Below are 17,258 nucleotides of genomic sequence, written 5' to 3'. Positions count from 1 at the left end.
GATTCGTTTTGACCAGGAATGAGCTTCCACACTGTTGACACCGGGGCCGAGGATTCTTTTTGCAGGGGGGTGGAGGTGGGGGGGGTGGGCCGGGGGGCTGTCCTGTGCGTTGTGGCATGTTTAGCGGCATCCATGACCCCTAACCACTAGATGCCAGTAAGGAGCACACCAACCAGTTCTGTGTGACAACAAGCAGGGTCTCCAGACACAGCCTAACGTCCTGGGGCAGGGGGAGGGTGGGTTGGGACGAAATCACCCCAGCTGAGAACTACTGATTCTGACTATCTGCAAGATTTGAACCTCCTCAAAGGCATCCTGGGGATCCTGTACTCATGCACCCTCCAGGAGCCATGAACCCTCCCAGGCCTTCGGCAAAAACATTCTGGGCATCGAGACCGGTGTGACTGGGAAATCCTAAAAAGCAGAAGAAAGGCTTTGTCTTGGCCCAGCTCTGATAAAGCTATGAGTACAGAATGAAGCTACTGGATGCAGCCTGGGTCCTGGAAGCAATGGAGAACGCCTGGTGCCAGAGGTCCCGGCTCCTGTCTGTGCCCTGAGCTTGTTCCAAGGCCCACTCTGGGCCTGTCCTCAGGGCCCCATGCGGACTCTGGAGGGTGGTCAGGGGGTCTATCTTCTCCGTGTTTCCTCGTGTGCCGCCCAGCTCCATTCCCCCAACAGGTGTTTGGGGGCCAACTCCTGAGGGCCCCTTGGAGGGAATGAAGTGGAGGGAATGGGGGGCCCAGGCTGCTGTTAGGGGAGACGGCTTGGAAAGGGGACCTGGGGTGCAGGAATCCTGCCACGTGGGTGGCTGACTTCTTTCCATCGGGCTGGTCTGGTGGAGAGAATGACCTCACCTGCTTGGAAGAGCCCTTGGTGGTTGCTTGGATCTGGGGTCGGGGAGGGGTCCTGAGGGCCAGACAGAGAGGAGCTTGGGGGGCTGAGAACACCTCCCCCTGGCCTGGCAGCAGCCCAGCATGGCTGCCTGTGGTCTGGCCCTGGAGCGGGGACAGACCTCCCCCAGGGCTGGCACCCGCTCAGCAGCCTCTTCCACAGAAAGTGAGAGGGGCTGACGCTGGGGCTGACCTCACGCCCGACTCCCCCTCCTCCAGCACCTCCCTCAGGGGTTTACTGCTGCTGGGAAGCAGGACCTCCCGGGGGCTCCTGTGGGGAGGGGAGGTGCCCAGAGGGTGTGGCAGACTGAATTGAGCTGGGGGGGTTCTGGGGTCCCCAGACAGGGTCAGGGTGGGAGTGGGTAAGACGGAAAGGCCTCCTTTCATCCCAGTATCTCCTCTGCTGCCTCCAGGAGATCTGGGGATTCCCTTGGAGGGTCACCGTTGTGGGGGGCTTCCAAAAGTTCTAGAAATGAGTCAAGAACAGGTGGCCCCTGTAGGCAGGGGAGGAGGAGGCAGTGGGGACTGGGATGTTCAGCTGCTCCCTGACCCGCCCACCCTATGTGCCCAGCCTTGCGGCATCTCCTCTCAAAGGCCACAGGAGAGTCACGTGACAGGCGAGGCCAATAAGGCCCAGAGAGTGGAGTAAACTTGCCTGAACTCCTACAGCTGGAAAGGATTCAAACCTCAGGTGTCAGAGCCCTGGCCCTATAAGGAGTGCAGGTCAGCCCTTCCCAGATGCAAATGAACAGAATCCCCTGAGAATTAACACTGAAATGCAGATTGCAGTTGGGCCTGTCCAAAGCGCAGCCAAGATTCTGCATTTTTTAGCTCTTAGGGTTGTGGACATGTCTGGTCTATTTTCAATTCACTTTACATAGTTTAACATGGTTAAGTCCCTGGCACGGGCCTTCCGTACCTGGAAGCTAGTATTTTTATTACCTGTGTGTAAAGTACCTACAACATGCTCTGTGCATAGTAGGTGCACAGTAAACTGCAGGTGACATTATCCTCATGAAACAGGCTCCTATAAAGGAAAAGCTTGGTGAATTGTAGAGCCCTGGGCAAACTTACAATTGAAACTAAAATGGACTAGGACAGTCAGACTGAAGAAATCAAGGAAGACTTCATGGAAGAGGTGACATGTGAGCCTGGACTTGAAGGACCAGAAAGGATTTTTCAAGGAGCAAAGAGGAAGGGCAATCTAGACAAAGGGAAGAGCCAGAGCAAAGGTGCAGAGCAGTGAAAAATGGGACATTAAACAGACCACCAAGCCACGTGGCCAGAGGAAAGGGGGCATCACTGGGGAGGCCAGGCGAGAACACTGGGGAGGCCAGGCGAGAAGGTAACGTTGGGCAGGGCCAGCTACGTGATTTGCAAAGTGGAAATGCAGGGCTCCTTAGAGGAGACAGATGGGTGTGTTAGTGTCCTCGGGCTGCTGTAACACATTCCCACAAACTGGGTGGCTCAAAACAACAGACGTTTATTCTCTCACGGCTCTGGAGGCTGGAAGTCCTAAATCAAGGGGTTGGCAAGCCTGAGCTCCCTCCAGAGGCTCCAGGGGAGGATCCTTCCCTGCCTCTTCCAGCTTCTGGGGGCCCCAGGCATCCCTTGGCGAGTGGCTGCATCCCTCCGATTTCTGCCTCTGCCTTCATGTGGCCCTCTTCTCTTCTTTCCTCTGTGTCTCTTATGAGGACACTTGTCCTTGGATTTAGGGCTCACTTGAACAATCCAGGCTGATCTCACCTCGAGATCCTTAACTAAACGACATCTGCAAAGATTCCTTTTCCAAATACGGACACCTTCACACAGGTTCCAGGGATTAGGACATGGACATCGGGGGTCGCTGTTCAACCCACTGTAGTGGGTGATGCAGGCGGCGCCCCTCTCCAAGACGGGGGCAGAGTAGGCAGGGGAGGATGCCAAGAGTTCTGCCCGTGGGCTACCTACGTCTGGCCTTTGCCTGAGACACACTCTTCTTCGAAGAACCGTCCTTCTGGAGAACTGGGAAGGTTCCAGCTGGCTGGGCTGGGGCCCGAGGGGCGGGGTCTTGGTGAGCAGGCCAGGAGAAAGCCTGCTGACAGGTAGAGCCCTTCCCGGCTTTGATTCATTGACTGTCTGGGCAGGAGCTGGACCGAGCCCCTTGGAATTACAAAAATGCCTCACACACATTTTCCTCCCAGCCGGTGGTTTTGTTCTCAGCCAGAGGGGAAGGCCTGTCTGCTCAGCCCCCGTCCCCTCTCCAGTCTGCGGCTCCCTCTGCACGCCGCCCACCTCTCCCCCCAGAGACACCCTCTCTTCACCACCCATCATTGAGGCTGGAGTGGGCAGGGCTCGACCACGTCTTCATAATTGAAATATTTGGCCCCTGAAGTGAGGCCAAGGCAGGGCGGTGCTTCCCCCAAGTCAAAGGGACAGATTCAAGCTGGGCTCTGCTTGGACGTGGGCGGGGCACCGGAAGTGTCCTGGACACTGAAACCAGTGGCCAGCAAAAGGCTTTCTGCACCCAAGTGGCCCAGGAGCAAGGCAGGGACAGAAACTCAAGACCCCCAAATCCCTGCCTCCGTCACGATGCATGCTTCCCACCCCTCCCCTCATGCAACCCCTGGCATCACTCCAGCATCACATAAGCTTCCAGGAGGGAAAAAGTCATCTGATGTTCATTTTCTAGGTATACTATATATCAGTAAAAAGGTTTTTCAATATTCTGGGGCAGGGAGAACTTCTGAGGAATATTCAGTCCCTGCTGCACCCTCAGGACTCAGAAATCCACACTTGGGTCAGGCCAAGGTTCCTGTAGAATTTCAGTCATTGGGCTGCATCAGATGCTGAGCACTAGCTTTTGCAAAGACTGGTGCAGAAAGAGCCCCTAGGAACTCACTGGCTGCAGGTAAGGCCCATCACATCACCCACCACCCTCATGGGTTTCAGGAGAGGAATCCCCTTCAAAACCCAATCCCAGGACAGGCTCTGTTTTCCCTGAGGCTCGAGAAAGACTCCTCCTTTCTGACTAGATCACATTTCCCTTTTTCCTTTGGCTACCAGGAATCCCAGAGCCATCTCTGAAGCTCCATCACGATAATTATGTGGACCCTTGTGATCTGAAGCATCTCTTTTCTTTCTCTCTCTGGTCTTGGTTTTCTCACTCTGTTTCTGTCTTCTCCCATGTTAATTCTTTCTATTTTATCAGTGCTTTTATTCCATGCCTTCTGTCATAAGATGCTTTGCATGCTGTTTTAGAACAAAGAGGACTATAAGTAAGGAAATAAATACATACTATATCCATTATGACATTAATTTTACTGCTGAAAGTGTGGTTATTTAGCCTGATGATGTAATTCCCCTTCTGCATGGTCTGAATATAGGACAGAGGTGACCAGAGAAATCCTCTTTCTTCTACCGCTAACCCCTGAGCTCCTGGGGTATAAAGCCTGGCTCATAGAGTCCTGACCCGGTGAGTGGACAGATGATGAAGATAGAGATGAGCAAATATAAAGACTCTCTCTCAACAAGCTGAGTGATGGATGTCAGGATAGTCCCTTAGCCTCCTGAAGCCACAGTTTCCTCATCTGTAAAATGGACTAGTAATCTAGTCCCACCCTCAGAATGGTTGGGAGGATCTCTTGATGGGTGAGTAAATGCTTTGTAAACTATAAAGTGCAGGGCCATTGCAGAGCCTGTGGGGTACCTATCGACAATCAGCCTCTTGGGAAGGGCAGTGGGGTGGGTCCCTCCTGTCCTGTTGACCTCCTGAGAGTTAGGATGAGTGAAGGCTCAGCTGGGTATCTGGGCTGCCCCTGCCTCCACCAACATCCCTGAGGTTGGGAGAACTCTCTGGGCTGGTCTCCTCTGGGCCTGGGGCTCAGGGTAGTGTCGAAGGAGCAATCCACTGCAAGTCTGTCCACCCTGCTCCCTGCCTCCCGCATCAGCCTGGACCCTCAGCCTTGGACTCAGAGCTGACAGCTCCTCCCTTCTGTATTCACTGCAGGGAGGACCCCCTTCTCCTGCAGAGAGGGCACCAGGGTCTGAGACGCATTCTCTTTTCACCATCTCTACCAATGCCCGATTGACACCGCGTTTCTGTCTGCCTGCTCTTGGGTTCCGTTTGGCAGCCCCGTGAACTAGATAGGACAGCATTCATCACTGATTCTCCTTGCAATTTCACAGATAAGAGAGCTGAGCTCACCCGGGAGGGTCACAGGACTGCACATGGCAGGGCGGCGAGGACCCAGGCCTCAAGGGCACAGCCTTCCCAGCAGAGCAGGCGGCCTCCCTTCCTCTCATCCCCTGATTGCTTCACCTCTGACAGGAGGGTGACCCCATGACAGTTAACCGTCCTTGTTCTCTCGGGCCAGGACAGGGCAGAGCACAGAACACCTGCCTTCTCCTCGGGGTGACTGAGAACTCCCCAGACAGAGGCAAGGGAGGAAGCCGAGAGCCGGCAGCCCTGCCAGCCACACCCTGCCCCTGCACCCCCGGGATGGCATTTGGGACCTGACATCCCTCATGCCTCTGCTTTGGTGTTTGCTTAGTTTTCCTCTGGTTTTCTAGTAAAGGCTTCTTTTCAAACGCTTCAACCTTGTCTCCCACGAGAGAAGGAGACGTGGGGGACCCTGGGAGGCATGACCTGGGAGGGGATTCAGACAGCCCCCTCCCCCCGGAAGAACTTCAGGAGGGAAAATCCGAAACAGCCATGCGTCTGGGGGCTCCTGGAGGCTGCCGGCCTCCCCGCTCCCTCTCCTGCCCCGCCGGCCCCCCAGCAGCCGCCCGCTGGCCCTACGGCTCTTGTCCACTTACAGTTGGTGTCTTGATAGACCCAGGAGGAGAGAGGTGGAAGGAGGGCGGAGGGGGGCGCCTTCTCAGGTTTTAACGTGCACTAAGATCACCTGGGATCTTATTAAAGGGCAGATTCCAATTCAGCAAGTCTGGGGTGGGGTAGGGGCCAGCGCCTGCCTTCCTGATCACCTCTTGGTGAGGCCAGTGTTGCTGTGAGTTAAGTCTGTTCTTTGCACAGAAAACAGAGGACCTCGACCCGAGCACCCCGAGTGACACTTTGGCTTGGCACCTCCTCTGCATTTTCCATCCACACAGCACTCCCCACCCCCGCCATGTGCTCATTCGCTGTCACACTGGCCTGGGAGCTTCCAGAGTTATGAACTGTATCCTATTCACCTTTGGAACCCAATACGCCACCTGACGCTTAGAAACATTCACGAATGGGCAAGTAAGTGACTCTCAGAACTGCCCACATCCCAAAAGAAAGCTCAGCTGGAAGAGGGGGCAGACCCAAACCCCAGAGCAAAGCACAGGGGAGACACTTGAGGCTGCTCCAGAGCCCCTGCATCTGCGGACATCCAGTTCTATCTAACCTCTCCAGTTCCCCCAAGGAAGGGGTCCCAGGAGGCCGGGAAGACGGTGGAGTGAAAGGGGGTCCCCAGGTGTGAGGCAGGACAAGGGGCAGTGGTTTCTGCTGTGGGGGAGTCACTCAAGTCCAGAAGAGACCTATGGAGAAGCCCTGGTTCTGGCCCCAACATGCTGCGTGATTCCGGACAGGACGCCTTGGTGGCACCGCATGATCTGAAGCCCCACCCACCTCGTCCCGCTTGTGCCAACGTTCCGCCCACCCCACCCTTACCCACGCTGGCACCCTTGCCCAGCAGAAGTACCCCCTATTCCCAGCCGCCTTGGCTGGGCGCTGAGGACAGAGACGGTCCCCGACCCTCCAGCCCCATCTCCCCACATGAATCCAATCTGGAGAGCTTGCCAAGAGCAGATTCTTTATTAATTTCTCTTTTTTCTTTTAAAAAAAGTATTCCTTCAGTATAAAAAATAAATATTTTAAATATGACATTGAATAAATAAAAATAATCTATCAGTATGAAACATTCCCACAGGGTACATTCATCAAAGAGGAATTTGTCCCCCAAGGCCAAGTCCTTTCCAGTAGAAAGGAAGGAGGGAAACATGGAAGGATGTCGGAGCTAGCAGTGTGGATGGAGCGATGCCCAGGTACAGGGAGGGGGGCCGGGGCTGGCTGGGGGCGATCGGAAAGTAAGAACATCTGTACCATCTGAAGGGAAATTAACTTCTCGCTTGATTCTGGCCTCCAACCCTACACGCTATGTCTGTCCTGGAGAGTCAGCCAAGCAGAGCTGGACTGCTTCTATCAGGGGAGACGTTCCCAAGGAGGGGACGAGGAAAGGGGGAGGAAGACAATGAGGAGGAGAGACAAATAAATAGTTGTGCTTTCTCGTTTAAAATTTTTTAAATAAATTAAGTCCCCAATACTCCTCTTTCCATAAACTGCAAATGACTATCCTAACCCCTCCTCTGGCTGGGGCTGTGACCCAGGATGCAGGTGTGGGTCAACACCAGCAGATGAAATAAAGGAGGAAGTGGACAGCTTCCTGCCCTGTAAAGCTTTTTCCACACAGAGGCTCCAGAATTCAGAGATGCTGTGCAAAGTGGGTGCCCATCTGCCTGGCTGGCCCTACAAAGAGCACTGAGCACGGGGGTGAGGGGTAGGGCCGGGGCTGTGCTGGGCCTCGGGGAGGAAACTCGCTTGGTCCCCAGGCCTCCGAGGCTGCCCAGGGTGGGGCCGGCACTGGGAGTCTGTGTCCATGGGGTGATGAGATGATGAGAGACCAGCTGGCCCCAAACCTTCGGAGCCACGTTCACCGAAGGAGCAGAGCCGTGAGGGGACAGCAGGCCGAGATCCTGGGCAAGGCTGAGTGTGACCCACATTAAGACAGTGTCAGAAAACATGTAACCATCATGATCTCCTCCGCCACCTGCCACAAGTCTTGCCAACGCGATGGACAACTCCCACCTCCGGCCCTGGACCCCAGGCCTCAGGGCTGCCAGCCGCCTGCCCACCTGCCATCTGATGGGCATGGGTAAAGTGCTTAGAGAAGACAGAGCAGTGCAGAGTCGAGTACAAAGTACCGTAATCGCGCTGGCTGAACTGCTAGGACCGCTGCCCGGTCAGGGTTTGAGAAGAAGCCAGACCCTGCTCTTAGCAGCGGCCCCGGCTCCGGGCCCTCCTCCCCTGCTCCCAGACTAGAGGGCGGTTCTCCATCAGCCTGGCCCCAGCACAAAGGGAAGGATCGGGTTCCCCGCCTGGGAGCCCAGACATGGGTGGGGGCGTAGGGGGAGGCGGGGCAGGAGGGACCACAGCTTCCTGGTCTGCATCCCAGGGCCTCCTCGTCCTCCTCTCTGGAGCAGGGCCTCCTCCCTGCACTGGTCCAGCCAGGCCCTCTCGCCCTCTGTGGGTGTTCCCGCTGTGCGCGAGCACGCTGGGTGCTGGGTCAGGACTGTCCCAGGGCCCCTCGACTGTGAGTCTAGGGGCAGCGTGGGGACAAGGAAACAGCAGCAGGCCACCAGGGCTGCCTTGCCCCCTGCTCCTGGATGCCATCTCCACCACGAATGCCGCCTCTAACGGCCCGATTCCAGGGGGTGCCAGAGGACACAGTGTTGAATGAGTCCCTTGGAGCCAAGCAACATGGCAGCCCTGGGAAAAGCACCCCCAGCCCCTCCGGCCACTCTGCAAACCGACCCACCATGGTCTGATATCTCCAAAGCAAGTTGTCTGGGGTGGGGGATGGAGCCAGGTCCCCACCCCCACCCAGACTGACCAGTTCTCTCAGATCTCAACCCTTCTTTGAGTTTCACCCATAAGGCTTATCCCTCTTGTAACATTTTCAACACCTTCGACTTCCAGACCAGGCCCTGCTAAGGCCTGGCCTGGGCTCCCATAGAAGGAGCTGCCTTATTATTTGTGTTGGGGAGGGACCAGGGAAAGGGGAATTAACTTTGCTATTTAAAGCACCAATAACTTAATATAAATAGGGCATCAAAATAAATAGACAATCATTCTGGGTCAGACACACAGCACTCTTGGACCTCAGGCTTCCTGAGACCCTGACCTCAATTTCTGCTGTCCCCTTGCTCCAGGGACCAGAGATAGCCTCTGGTGCCCCTCAAGTACCTTTGTGTGACTTCACGGGGCCTCCATCGGATGTGAGCTGCCACTCTGAACTACCCCATCCACCCCTCCCCTACAGACCCTTGCCCATGAGGAAGACTTGAGGTTCTCTCAGAACCTTCTCACCTGACACTGCAACCCGCCTGCCTCCACATGCCCCGCCTGCAGGTCCAGCCACCAGACCCTGGCCTTCCTGGGCTGCAGGACAGACTGCAGGGAAGAGGAAGGAGAGCTGGTCAGGACTTTTGGGGTCTCTCTTCCTTCCCAGGCCTGAGGGTGGCCTCTCTGCCTCCCAAGAGTCTGGATGCCAGTGACCTCCTTCTGGAAACTTCCACCCGACAGTCCTAGGCCTGAGCACTCCAATCACACCCAAGACAAGGCAGCATCTCAAACTAGAGCTCCCTTTCTACCTTCCACTCACCATACTTTGTAGGCGCTAAGTATCCTCCAGGATCCTAGTCCCTCTGGGCTGCCTGAGTTCCAACCAGACCTTTTAAGGTCTAAGGGGCAGCAAAGGCACTGATGGTGGTCATTAGACTGGGGGCCGAGCAAAGCTCCCCGACCCCTGCTGTCTCGCCCTGTGGTCAGGGTTGCCGTAGACAACTTGTGTTGTTTGCTCACGAAGACCCTGGCTGAGGGGGCAAGTGAGGGCCGAAGTCCAGCCCAAAACCCTGGTGCCTCGCTGCCAGAAGGGGCGCCTTCCACTAGTGGGCGCCAGATACAGCTTCTGCCTCTGGGAGTGTGGGCTCGGCTTCATCACAGCCCACCCCAGAGGGGAGTAGACCCGCCAGGGACCCCTCGGGGTCTGCCCGCAGCCCCCACTTCGGTTTGGCCATGCTCTGGGTCCCGGCCACAGTTTGGGAGCCACCTAAGTCTAAGATCTTGGGTCACTGTGCACTCCGAGACCTCCCGCCTAGAAGGCCTGGGCCACCACGGCGATGACCTGCTTATACTTCCCCAGGAGCTGACAGCCCAGCTTCTTCTTCTGGAAGACGTCCTTGCCCGAGGTGTCGGGGCCGTAGGCCACGTCCACGTGGGCCACGTGGTACTTGCTGCACAGGCGGCAGAGCACGTTGCTGAGGAGGCCACGCATGACGTCCACGGTGGCGTTCAGCTTGCTGTGGAGGCTGAGCGCGTTGGGATTGAGGACCTTCTGGTCTCGTGTGATGTTGCCTAGGGAGGCGCCAAGGTAGGCGATGATTCGGTACAGCTCCACCAGCCGAGCCTTCTCTGTGCCGTTGGCGTGGAAGGGAGGGAAGTCGGTCACGTTGGGGCTGCACAGCTTGTCCAGGTTGTTGGGGAATGGCTCCCCCTGGGCCGTGTACTGAGGACAGATGACGTGGGAGTCAGAGATGGGTGTTCCAGCCCCACCGCCAAGCCTCCAGGTCAGCTCTTGGGCCTTCGCCCCCAGCCCTGCATGAGGGCCCAACCACTTGCCCTGTAGGCATCTCAGGACTGTCTTGAGAGCCAGAAGTCATCGTGTGTGTAAATGCACTTGGTAAAGCATCAAGCCTCTACCAAGCAAGAAATTATCGTCCTCATCAGGACCGCACCGAGTCTCACCTCCAACACGTACACCACACACACTTGCCCTTTCACCCACCGTACTCGCCTTCTTCCTGCGTGGCTCTGCACCCCAGACACCCACAGCCCGCTGTCTCTCCCATCAGTACCTCCCCGTCCACTGCCTTCTCTGTCTCTCACTCCATGTGGTGAAGGGATCCCAAGACTAGAAGTGCCAGGCCCTTGCTTCTCCGGGCAACTCTGCCCCTATCTAGACAGGCACCCTGGGAAAGCGGCCGAGGATGGGAGGAAGCTGCGGGAGTCTGTGTGTGGTTGGACCAAGCCCCCTCCCTTCCCTTCCCTGACCAGCCCGACCAGCCCTGCCAGCCCAGGTCCCTGCAGCGGACCCCAGCCCCTCCCTCCCTCCTTCCTCGGCATGCATCCTTGTGGGGGTGACTTACGTAAAGAATAAAGAGGGCGTTGGCACTGCTGTTGAGCTGCAACAGCTGGTTCCTGATCTGGTTCATGAGGTTGCTGTGACATGGGTGGCGTGTGGCACAGGTGGCGTTAACAGGGGTGATGGGAATGGGGCTTCCTGCCCCGTGTTTCCAGTGCAGAACCAGCAGCAGGGGCACGACTCCTGGGAACAGGTGGAAGGAACCATGAGCAGGGAGGTGAGGGAGCAAGCGATGGGGCTCAAGGGAGAGGGCGCACCTGTCTCCCGCCGGGTCACCAGTGTCCCCTCTCAGCCTCCAGCTCTCTCTTAGCCTGGCCTGGCTGTTCCTTACTTTCACGAAGTCACTGCATCTGTTTCTCTGTCTCCCTCCCCACAGATTTCTAATTATCTCTGCTTCTCTCCAGCTTATCACTCCCCTCTCTCTCCTGAGAGGAGCAAGGGGGCAGGACATGAGCTCTTCCTACTGGATGGAAACAGGGTCCAGGGTGACACCGACCATCCATCCTGGTCTCTGGCTGGAGGGCACCACGTCCCAGGCCCAGCGAGTCTCAAGGAAAGAGCTGCTCCTACCTTCCCACCTCCCAGTATAGTCCAGACTCTTAAGTGTCACTGCATGCTTCAGTCTCTCAGAGTGGGCCCCCATGGGGACCGCGGGGGTCGGGGGTGTGTCTGCTGGCCCTTATCTCCCAAACCTGTCACATGATTTTGGCTCACTGGACCATCCTATCCTCCTCCGCCCATCTTTTCTGTGGTTCTTCTTCTCCAAGAGTGGCCACTCCCCTATCCAGGACCCTCAGGTCCACCCTAGTTTGCAGTTCTGCCCCCTCACTCCCAGATCAGCCCCAGAGCTTCCTGCCCCCCAGCTCCGTGCCGCTCTTGCCTTGGTGCCCTCCCACTCCTACTAGTCTTTGCCCCAGGTCATGGGTTAGGACACACGAATCCTGGGGTCCCACAGGCCCCCAGAGCCTTCCGGAGGGAGAGGAAATGGTGCAACCAGGAAAGAAAGAAGGAAAAAGGTCGCACGCAGCCAGGTGGGCGGGGAGGAAAGAAAGTGAAAGGTGACAGGAGAGCTGGGAGCTGTTGGGGCCTGTCCTGGATCACCCGTCCCCCTAGCTTCCCACTCCACCCCCCCCCCACCATTCACTTTCCTGGTGACCCAGCAGCAAGGGCTGGGGTCGCGGACCTGTAAGGCTGGAGAACTGGTGAGGTAGGGGGAGGGGGAGGCGCGGGTGCCGATTCCTCTGCTGGGACAGAAGCGAGTTCACTTCTGGGTCCCTTGTGCTTCCCAGCATCCCCAGGCAGTGCTGAGGCCCCAGGATGGCTGGGGGGGTTCCCCAAACCCCGGGCTCACCTAGCACAGACCACAGCTTTCCAGGCACTCGCATATGGAGGCGGCACCTGCTCCCGTCCCGCGCCGGAGTTTGCAAGCTTCTCAGCTGCCGGCACCGCTCCCAGGGAGCAGCCCGGGACGCGGTTGGAAAAGAGAAAGCAGAAAGACAGACAGAAAGAAAGAGGGAGGGTGAATCCCGGAGAAAGCAGAGCTGGAATAGCAGCATAGGAGAGCGGCAGGAGAGAGGAGAAGGAGAAGGAGGAAGGCTGCGGCGCCGGGTCCTTTGCCCGCCAACCTGCGGGCCCCGGGGCAGGCTGGACGCGCGGTGCGGGGACCATGTGCCAGCGCTCGCTCCCGGCCGCCACCCAGCGCCTCCGGCGGCCCGGCCGGCTGCTGCGCGGGCGCCCCAAGTGTCCGTGTGTCTGCAGCGGGTGGGTGTCCCGCTCGCGATCGCCAAGCGCCCCAAGTTGCCGCTGCGCCCGCAGAGGGGCGCGGAAGCCGGCGCGGGGCGGGTGGATTTACCTGCCGCCAAGACCTTCATTATGGGCTGGACTCCAGAGGGCCTTGGAGGAGACCTTAGATGCCGGCAGTTTTCAGAGGTTCATGCTCAAATGGGGAATTTGCCTGATTTATATACCGGAGCCTGTGTTGTAAGACAGAGAAACAGCTATATTTAGCAGGGATACCCCGTCCAGGAAGTTGTTTGGGTGCATCATAGGAAAATTATGAATGGAAGAAAGTGAGAGTGAAGAGGGGGGGCAGTGAGGGGGAAGGGTGGGGAAAGCAGGCTTTTCCCCTCTTCTAAGAAATTGATTGATAAAATTATAATGAACTCTTCGGCAAAACACCCTGTGGTTTTCCTGAGTGGCTTGCCCTGGGAGTCGTTTGAAGATGGGGAGGGGGAGGAGGGTCCCCAGGCAGAGTCATCGGGGGTCCCCGCGCAGTGCGTGCCCCAGATAGCCCTGACTCACCTGGGTTTGGGGAGGTGGCTTGAAACTAGGCAAGCAGGTGGAGGTTGACACCTGTGGCCCCCTTGTCGGGGTTTTGGGGGGGCAGTGGGGAGGAGGCAGGCTGGGGTTTGGCTGAGAAGGAGGCTCCAGGAAGAGGGGCTGGGGCCCCAGTGTGGACTTTAGACAGTAATAAAGCGAAACTGAACATAGGCCCTGGAAGCCACCACAGAGGTGGCCTCCTCCCACCTGCCCGCTGCCACTGGGCAAAGTGGGGCTCCAAAGGGGACAGGTTGTCCAGCGTCCCCCCCAGGTCAGGCTTCCTGACTGCCATCAGCAAGCCTACACTGCTGACCACAGGTACCTGTGGGGCTGAGGAGGGAGCTGGGAAGATGGGGTGCAGGAATTGCATGACTCCCTTCTTTGGGGAGACTGGGGAGGAGCTTCTGGGAAGGTGTTGTGTGTCTGGCATTTACTAAGCTCTTTGCAACCCCAACTCCCCCATCAGAGGAGGGTGGTCCAGCATTTCCATTCTGAAAGGACATCTGAAGTAGAGACTTAGAAAGTCTTAGCCAATCAGACCTCAGGATGCAAAGGGATATCTGAGGAGAACAGAAATGGCTAGGAAGGCCCTTGGGGCTCAGCCTCAGAGAATGATGACCCCCCAAAAGGTGCTTCTGGAGTCTCTTAGGCAGGATCACAAATTCTGGTGTCTCATGGCCAGGTAGATTCATAAACAAGTGAGGAGGGGCAGGAAGGAAGGGTGAGGACTAGGGCAAAATGAGCATAGCCACTCCTCCCCAGCTGAGAAAAAGAGGTGGGGGAGTGCTGGTCAGACACATATCTGGGGCCACACTGTCCCACAAGTTGTCAGGACACCCCCTGTCCCAGGAGATGTCTCATTGCCCTGGGACCCCACCACAGACCTCCCACCTGACCCTGACCAGAGAACAAGGCGGGGAGAGTTGGTTCTCCAAGGCCAGGGAGCCCTGCAGCCTTCCCCTGGCCCCTAATTCCCTCTGCCCACCCCCTCAGCCATCCTCTAGTCCCCCAGCTCCCGCCTCTTGCCAGATCCCGGACCTGCCCAGCCATGCTTGTTCGTTCCTCCCTCTTCCTTCGTGCCAGGACGAGCCCTCCTGCCTGCTGCCGGGCCCCTCCCCCCATATGCGCCCTGCCCTCTCCAGGCTGCTTCCTTCACGCTCTCCCAGCTGGGCCTGGGCTGTGGGCCGATAAAACTGCCCATCCCCGCGGGCACTTCCCAGCAGGGAGGAGGCCCGTGGAGCTCTCCCGGCCTTTCCTTCCTCCTCCCTGCCCGCCCTCAACACCTCCTATGTCTTCCTTGGAGGCCCCAGAAGGCCCCAACTGGCATTGCTCCTCCCGCACAGTACACTTGCTGGGGGGGTGGTCTGTGTACACCTCCAGGAGGCCCATCCACCCTAGTCTGTCTCTGGCAGCCCCACACCCCAAGACATCCCAGGTCACCTCCCTCTCCTCATAATCCCCCCACCCCCAGTCTCCCTGCAAAGGGCCTGACCACTTGCAGCACATGAACCTTGGATCAGCCTCCAGATCAACCCCCACATCTCCGGGACTCCTGTCATCTGACTCAGCCAGATTCTCCTGGTGTGGACCTCAGATCCCTTTGACCAGGGCCCCACTCAGGTCCCATCTCTGGGTCCCCTTGTTTTCCCGCTCAAGGATCTCCCTAGGTGCCCTGATTCCCCTGGAGCGCCAGCATGTCCCACTGCTCCCCTGCACGGTTTCTCCTCTGCATCTTTCTGAGTAACTTCCAGGGCCTTGCGCTGTCCTCTGATTGCCCAGAGCCCACATCAGCCCTATAAAACACCCCCAGACACCAAGTAACCTCAGCACCACCCCACAGGAAACAGGAAGTGAGAGTAGAGTCTAGAAGGCACTGCACTCCCACCTGACTGGCCCCTCCCCTGCCTCAGTTTCCCCTCTCACGGTACCTGACTTGGTCCGTGCTCCCCAAGTGCTCTGGGCCCCTCGGCACCCCAGGCCCAGCCTCCCTCTCCTCTCCATGTCCAGGCACCACCTGCGCTGGGCCTCTTGGGGGAAGGCCGGGCAGGGTCTTGGAGCTGCGGGCCCGTGAGCCGCCTGCAACGTGGCCTCGGTCCCCGGGAATCCGCTGCCCAGGCCGCGCTCCAGACCAGCTTTGGTCTCCTGGAGTTTGTTTTCTTCCCTCCCTCTCTACGCTGCTGTGTGTGTGTGTGTGTTTTCCCCAGCTTCCTCACGGAAGGCATCCTCCCTTCTTGGCTGCCTGCTCCCGGGGTCGTGACCCCAGGCCCCACCCTGGAGTGGCAGCCCCAGCCCGGCCCCTTCCAGCTGTGACTTCATCCCTAGCCTGTCCTGCTCCTGCACACTGGGCCTGCTGGGGATTCGACCCGCCTCGGGGTGAGGGGGCTGGGCAAGGCCCACATGGGATCCCCCTCAGACACCACAGGGGGCTGCGAGGCCAGAGCCCGGGGGTGCTCCTCCAGGTGGCTATGCAGTCCACCTACCCATCGCCTCAGGGCCGGCCTGGGGCCTTCCCAGGGCCCCTCGGGGCTTTCTCTTCTCGCTTTGGTGCATGTGGCCATCCAGCCCCTCCTTTTCTACTGACTCTCACCCACCATCCACAAGTCTCTCTTAGAATGTCCTAGATGTTTTATTTTTCAGATGGGGAAACTGAGACTCAGCAAGGTGAAGGCACTTGCCCAGGGCTGCACAGATCGTTAACAAGAGAGTGGGGTCTGGACCCCCAGCCATCCTGCTCAAAGGCCGCAGCAATGTTGGCAGCACCTCACACTGAGAGAGGATAGAAGGATGGTGAGCTGCATTCAGGCCGCTTCTTCCAGGAAGCCTCCCCTGCCTCCCACAGCCCAGGCTGGCTGGGTCTGGCCAGTCCTGAGTACTTTCCTTCCAAGTAGGAACAAGTCTCATTCCTCACCCTTTGAGGGCTTGGATGGGGTCTGACCCTCATTTGTACTCTCGACAGCACCTGGCTCAGCGTTACATCAGAGTAGATGCTAAGTATTTTTTAAAAGCATTTTGCAGATTCCAAAAACTGTCTGTGCCTTATCTCTCATGGAGAGAAGGCATGCAGCCTGGTGGTTGGAAGCCTGGACTTCAGCCTTGGTCGGAGCCAGGTGAGAGGCTTGGCTCTGCCAGTTATGAGCTGGGTGACTTTGAGGAAGTGACCACCTCCTGGCCTCGGTTTTCTTGTCTCTAAAATGGGTATAATGGCAACTATGCTGTGGGTTTGCTGTGAGGGCTCAGGCTTAGCGCAGTTCTGGGCACCCAGCAAGCCGTCTACTCATCAGCACTGAGCCTCCTTACCACCTCCCTGTGAGGCAGAGATTCTTGTCATCATTTTACAGATGAGGACACGTGGGCGAACTTCAGGGCTGAAGGGTGAAAGCTGAGCAGGAGATGGACCTGCTCAGTCTCTCCTCGATAATGGAAGCTAAACACCCTTGAGCCTCAAACTTCAGGGGTGCCCCAGAATGATCAGACTGGTTGAGGGGGCTGGCAATGCGGTAGGCTCTCTCTCTCCCTATGTCCCATCCTGGCTCCTGAACACCCCCCACCCTGGCCTCAGGCCTGAGCTGAAGACAGTGGCTGACCCGGCCTCCCGCCCCCAGGAGCTGATTCACCCCCAAGCCCCATCTGAGAAGGAAGGAGACATAGCTCAGCTCAGAGGGGCTTGAATCACCAGCCGCCCCCTGGGGAGCCTCGGGAGGAGGGGGGTTGCGGGGGTGGGGGACAGCCCCCTGCCTGTCTGTCTGTCTCCTGGGCCCCGGGGCACTCAGGGGAGAGGGCAACGTGGCAGTGGCCATTGGCAGGGGGGTGGCAGGGAGGTACCCTCGCAGCCAGGCATCCTGTGTGGGCAGCCAGCAGCACTTACTCACCAGGTAAGCAGCTCTCTGGGCATTGGGGAATTCCCCAAGACCAGTGACCCAGAAACTGAGTACGCTGGGGCCACCCCCACTGCCCGGGCAACCCCCCTTACCATCTTTCTTCCCTGTGCCCAGCTGAGCTCTTAGTTCTCTGAAAACCCAGCCAGCAGCGGCTCTCAGCCATCAGCTCACACCCAGCTCCTTGCCTGGATGCTCCCACTTGGGAAGTGAGCACAGGGCAGTCAGAT

General features: G+C 57.9%; 1 protein-coding gene across 4 annotated transcripts; it reads right to left on the bottom strand.

Moving 5' to 3' along the window:
* Positions 1-6,676: 6,676 nt before the first annotated feature.
* LIF (LIF interleukin 6 family cytokine) lies at positions 6,677-15,305 on the bottom strand. 4 transcript variants are annotated; one of them, XR_012066158.1, is made up of 4 exons: positions 12,186-12,621; positions 10,839-11,017; positions 9,001-10,198; positions 6,677-7,617 (listed from the first exon to the last, which is right to left on the bottom strand). XR_012066158.1 is itself a non-coding variant. In XM_031692597.2 (4 exons), exons 2-4 carry the CDS (start codon positions 12,703-12,705, stop codon positions 9,788-9,790), a joined length of 609 nt encoding a protein of 202 aa, XP_031548457.1. In that variant the 5' UTR covers positions 12,706-12,807; positions 15,082-15,305; the 3' UTR covers positions 6,677-9,787. The 4 variants fall into 4 exon arrangements, 2 of the variants coding, with proteins under 2 accessions (XP_031548457.1, XP_072808986.1); XM_031692597.2 differs by lacking the exon at positions 12,186-12,621 and adding exons at positions 12,687-12,807; positions 15,082-15,305 and having other exon boundaries at positions 6,677-10,198; XR_012066159.1 differs by lacking the exon at positions 6,677-7,617 and having other exon boundaries at positions 9,058-9,084; positions 9,296-10,198.
* Between the last annotated feature and the right edge of the window lie 1,953 nt (positions 15,306-17,258).

Source organism: Vicugna pacos, chromosome 32 (assembly GCF_048564905.1).
Source record: "Vicugna pacos chromosome 32, VicPac4, whole genome shotgun sequence".
In the NCBI taxonomy this organism is placed as follows: domain Eukaryota; kingdom Metazoa; phylum Chordata; class Mammalia; order Artiodactyla; family Camelidae; genus Vicugna; species Vicugna pacos.
The sequence above is the reverse complement of the archived record's forward strand: the minus strand, read 5'-3'. Positions and strand labels throughout refer to the sequence as shown.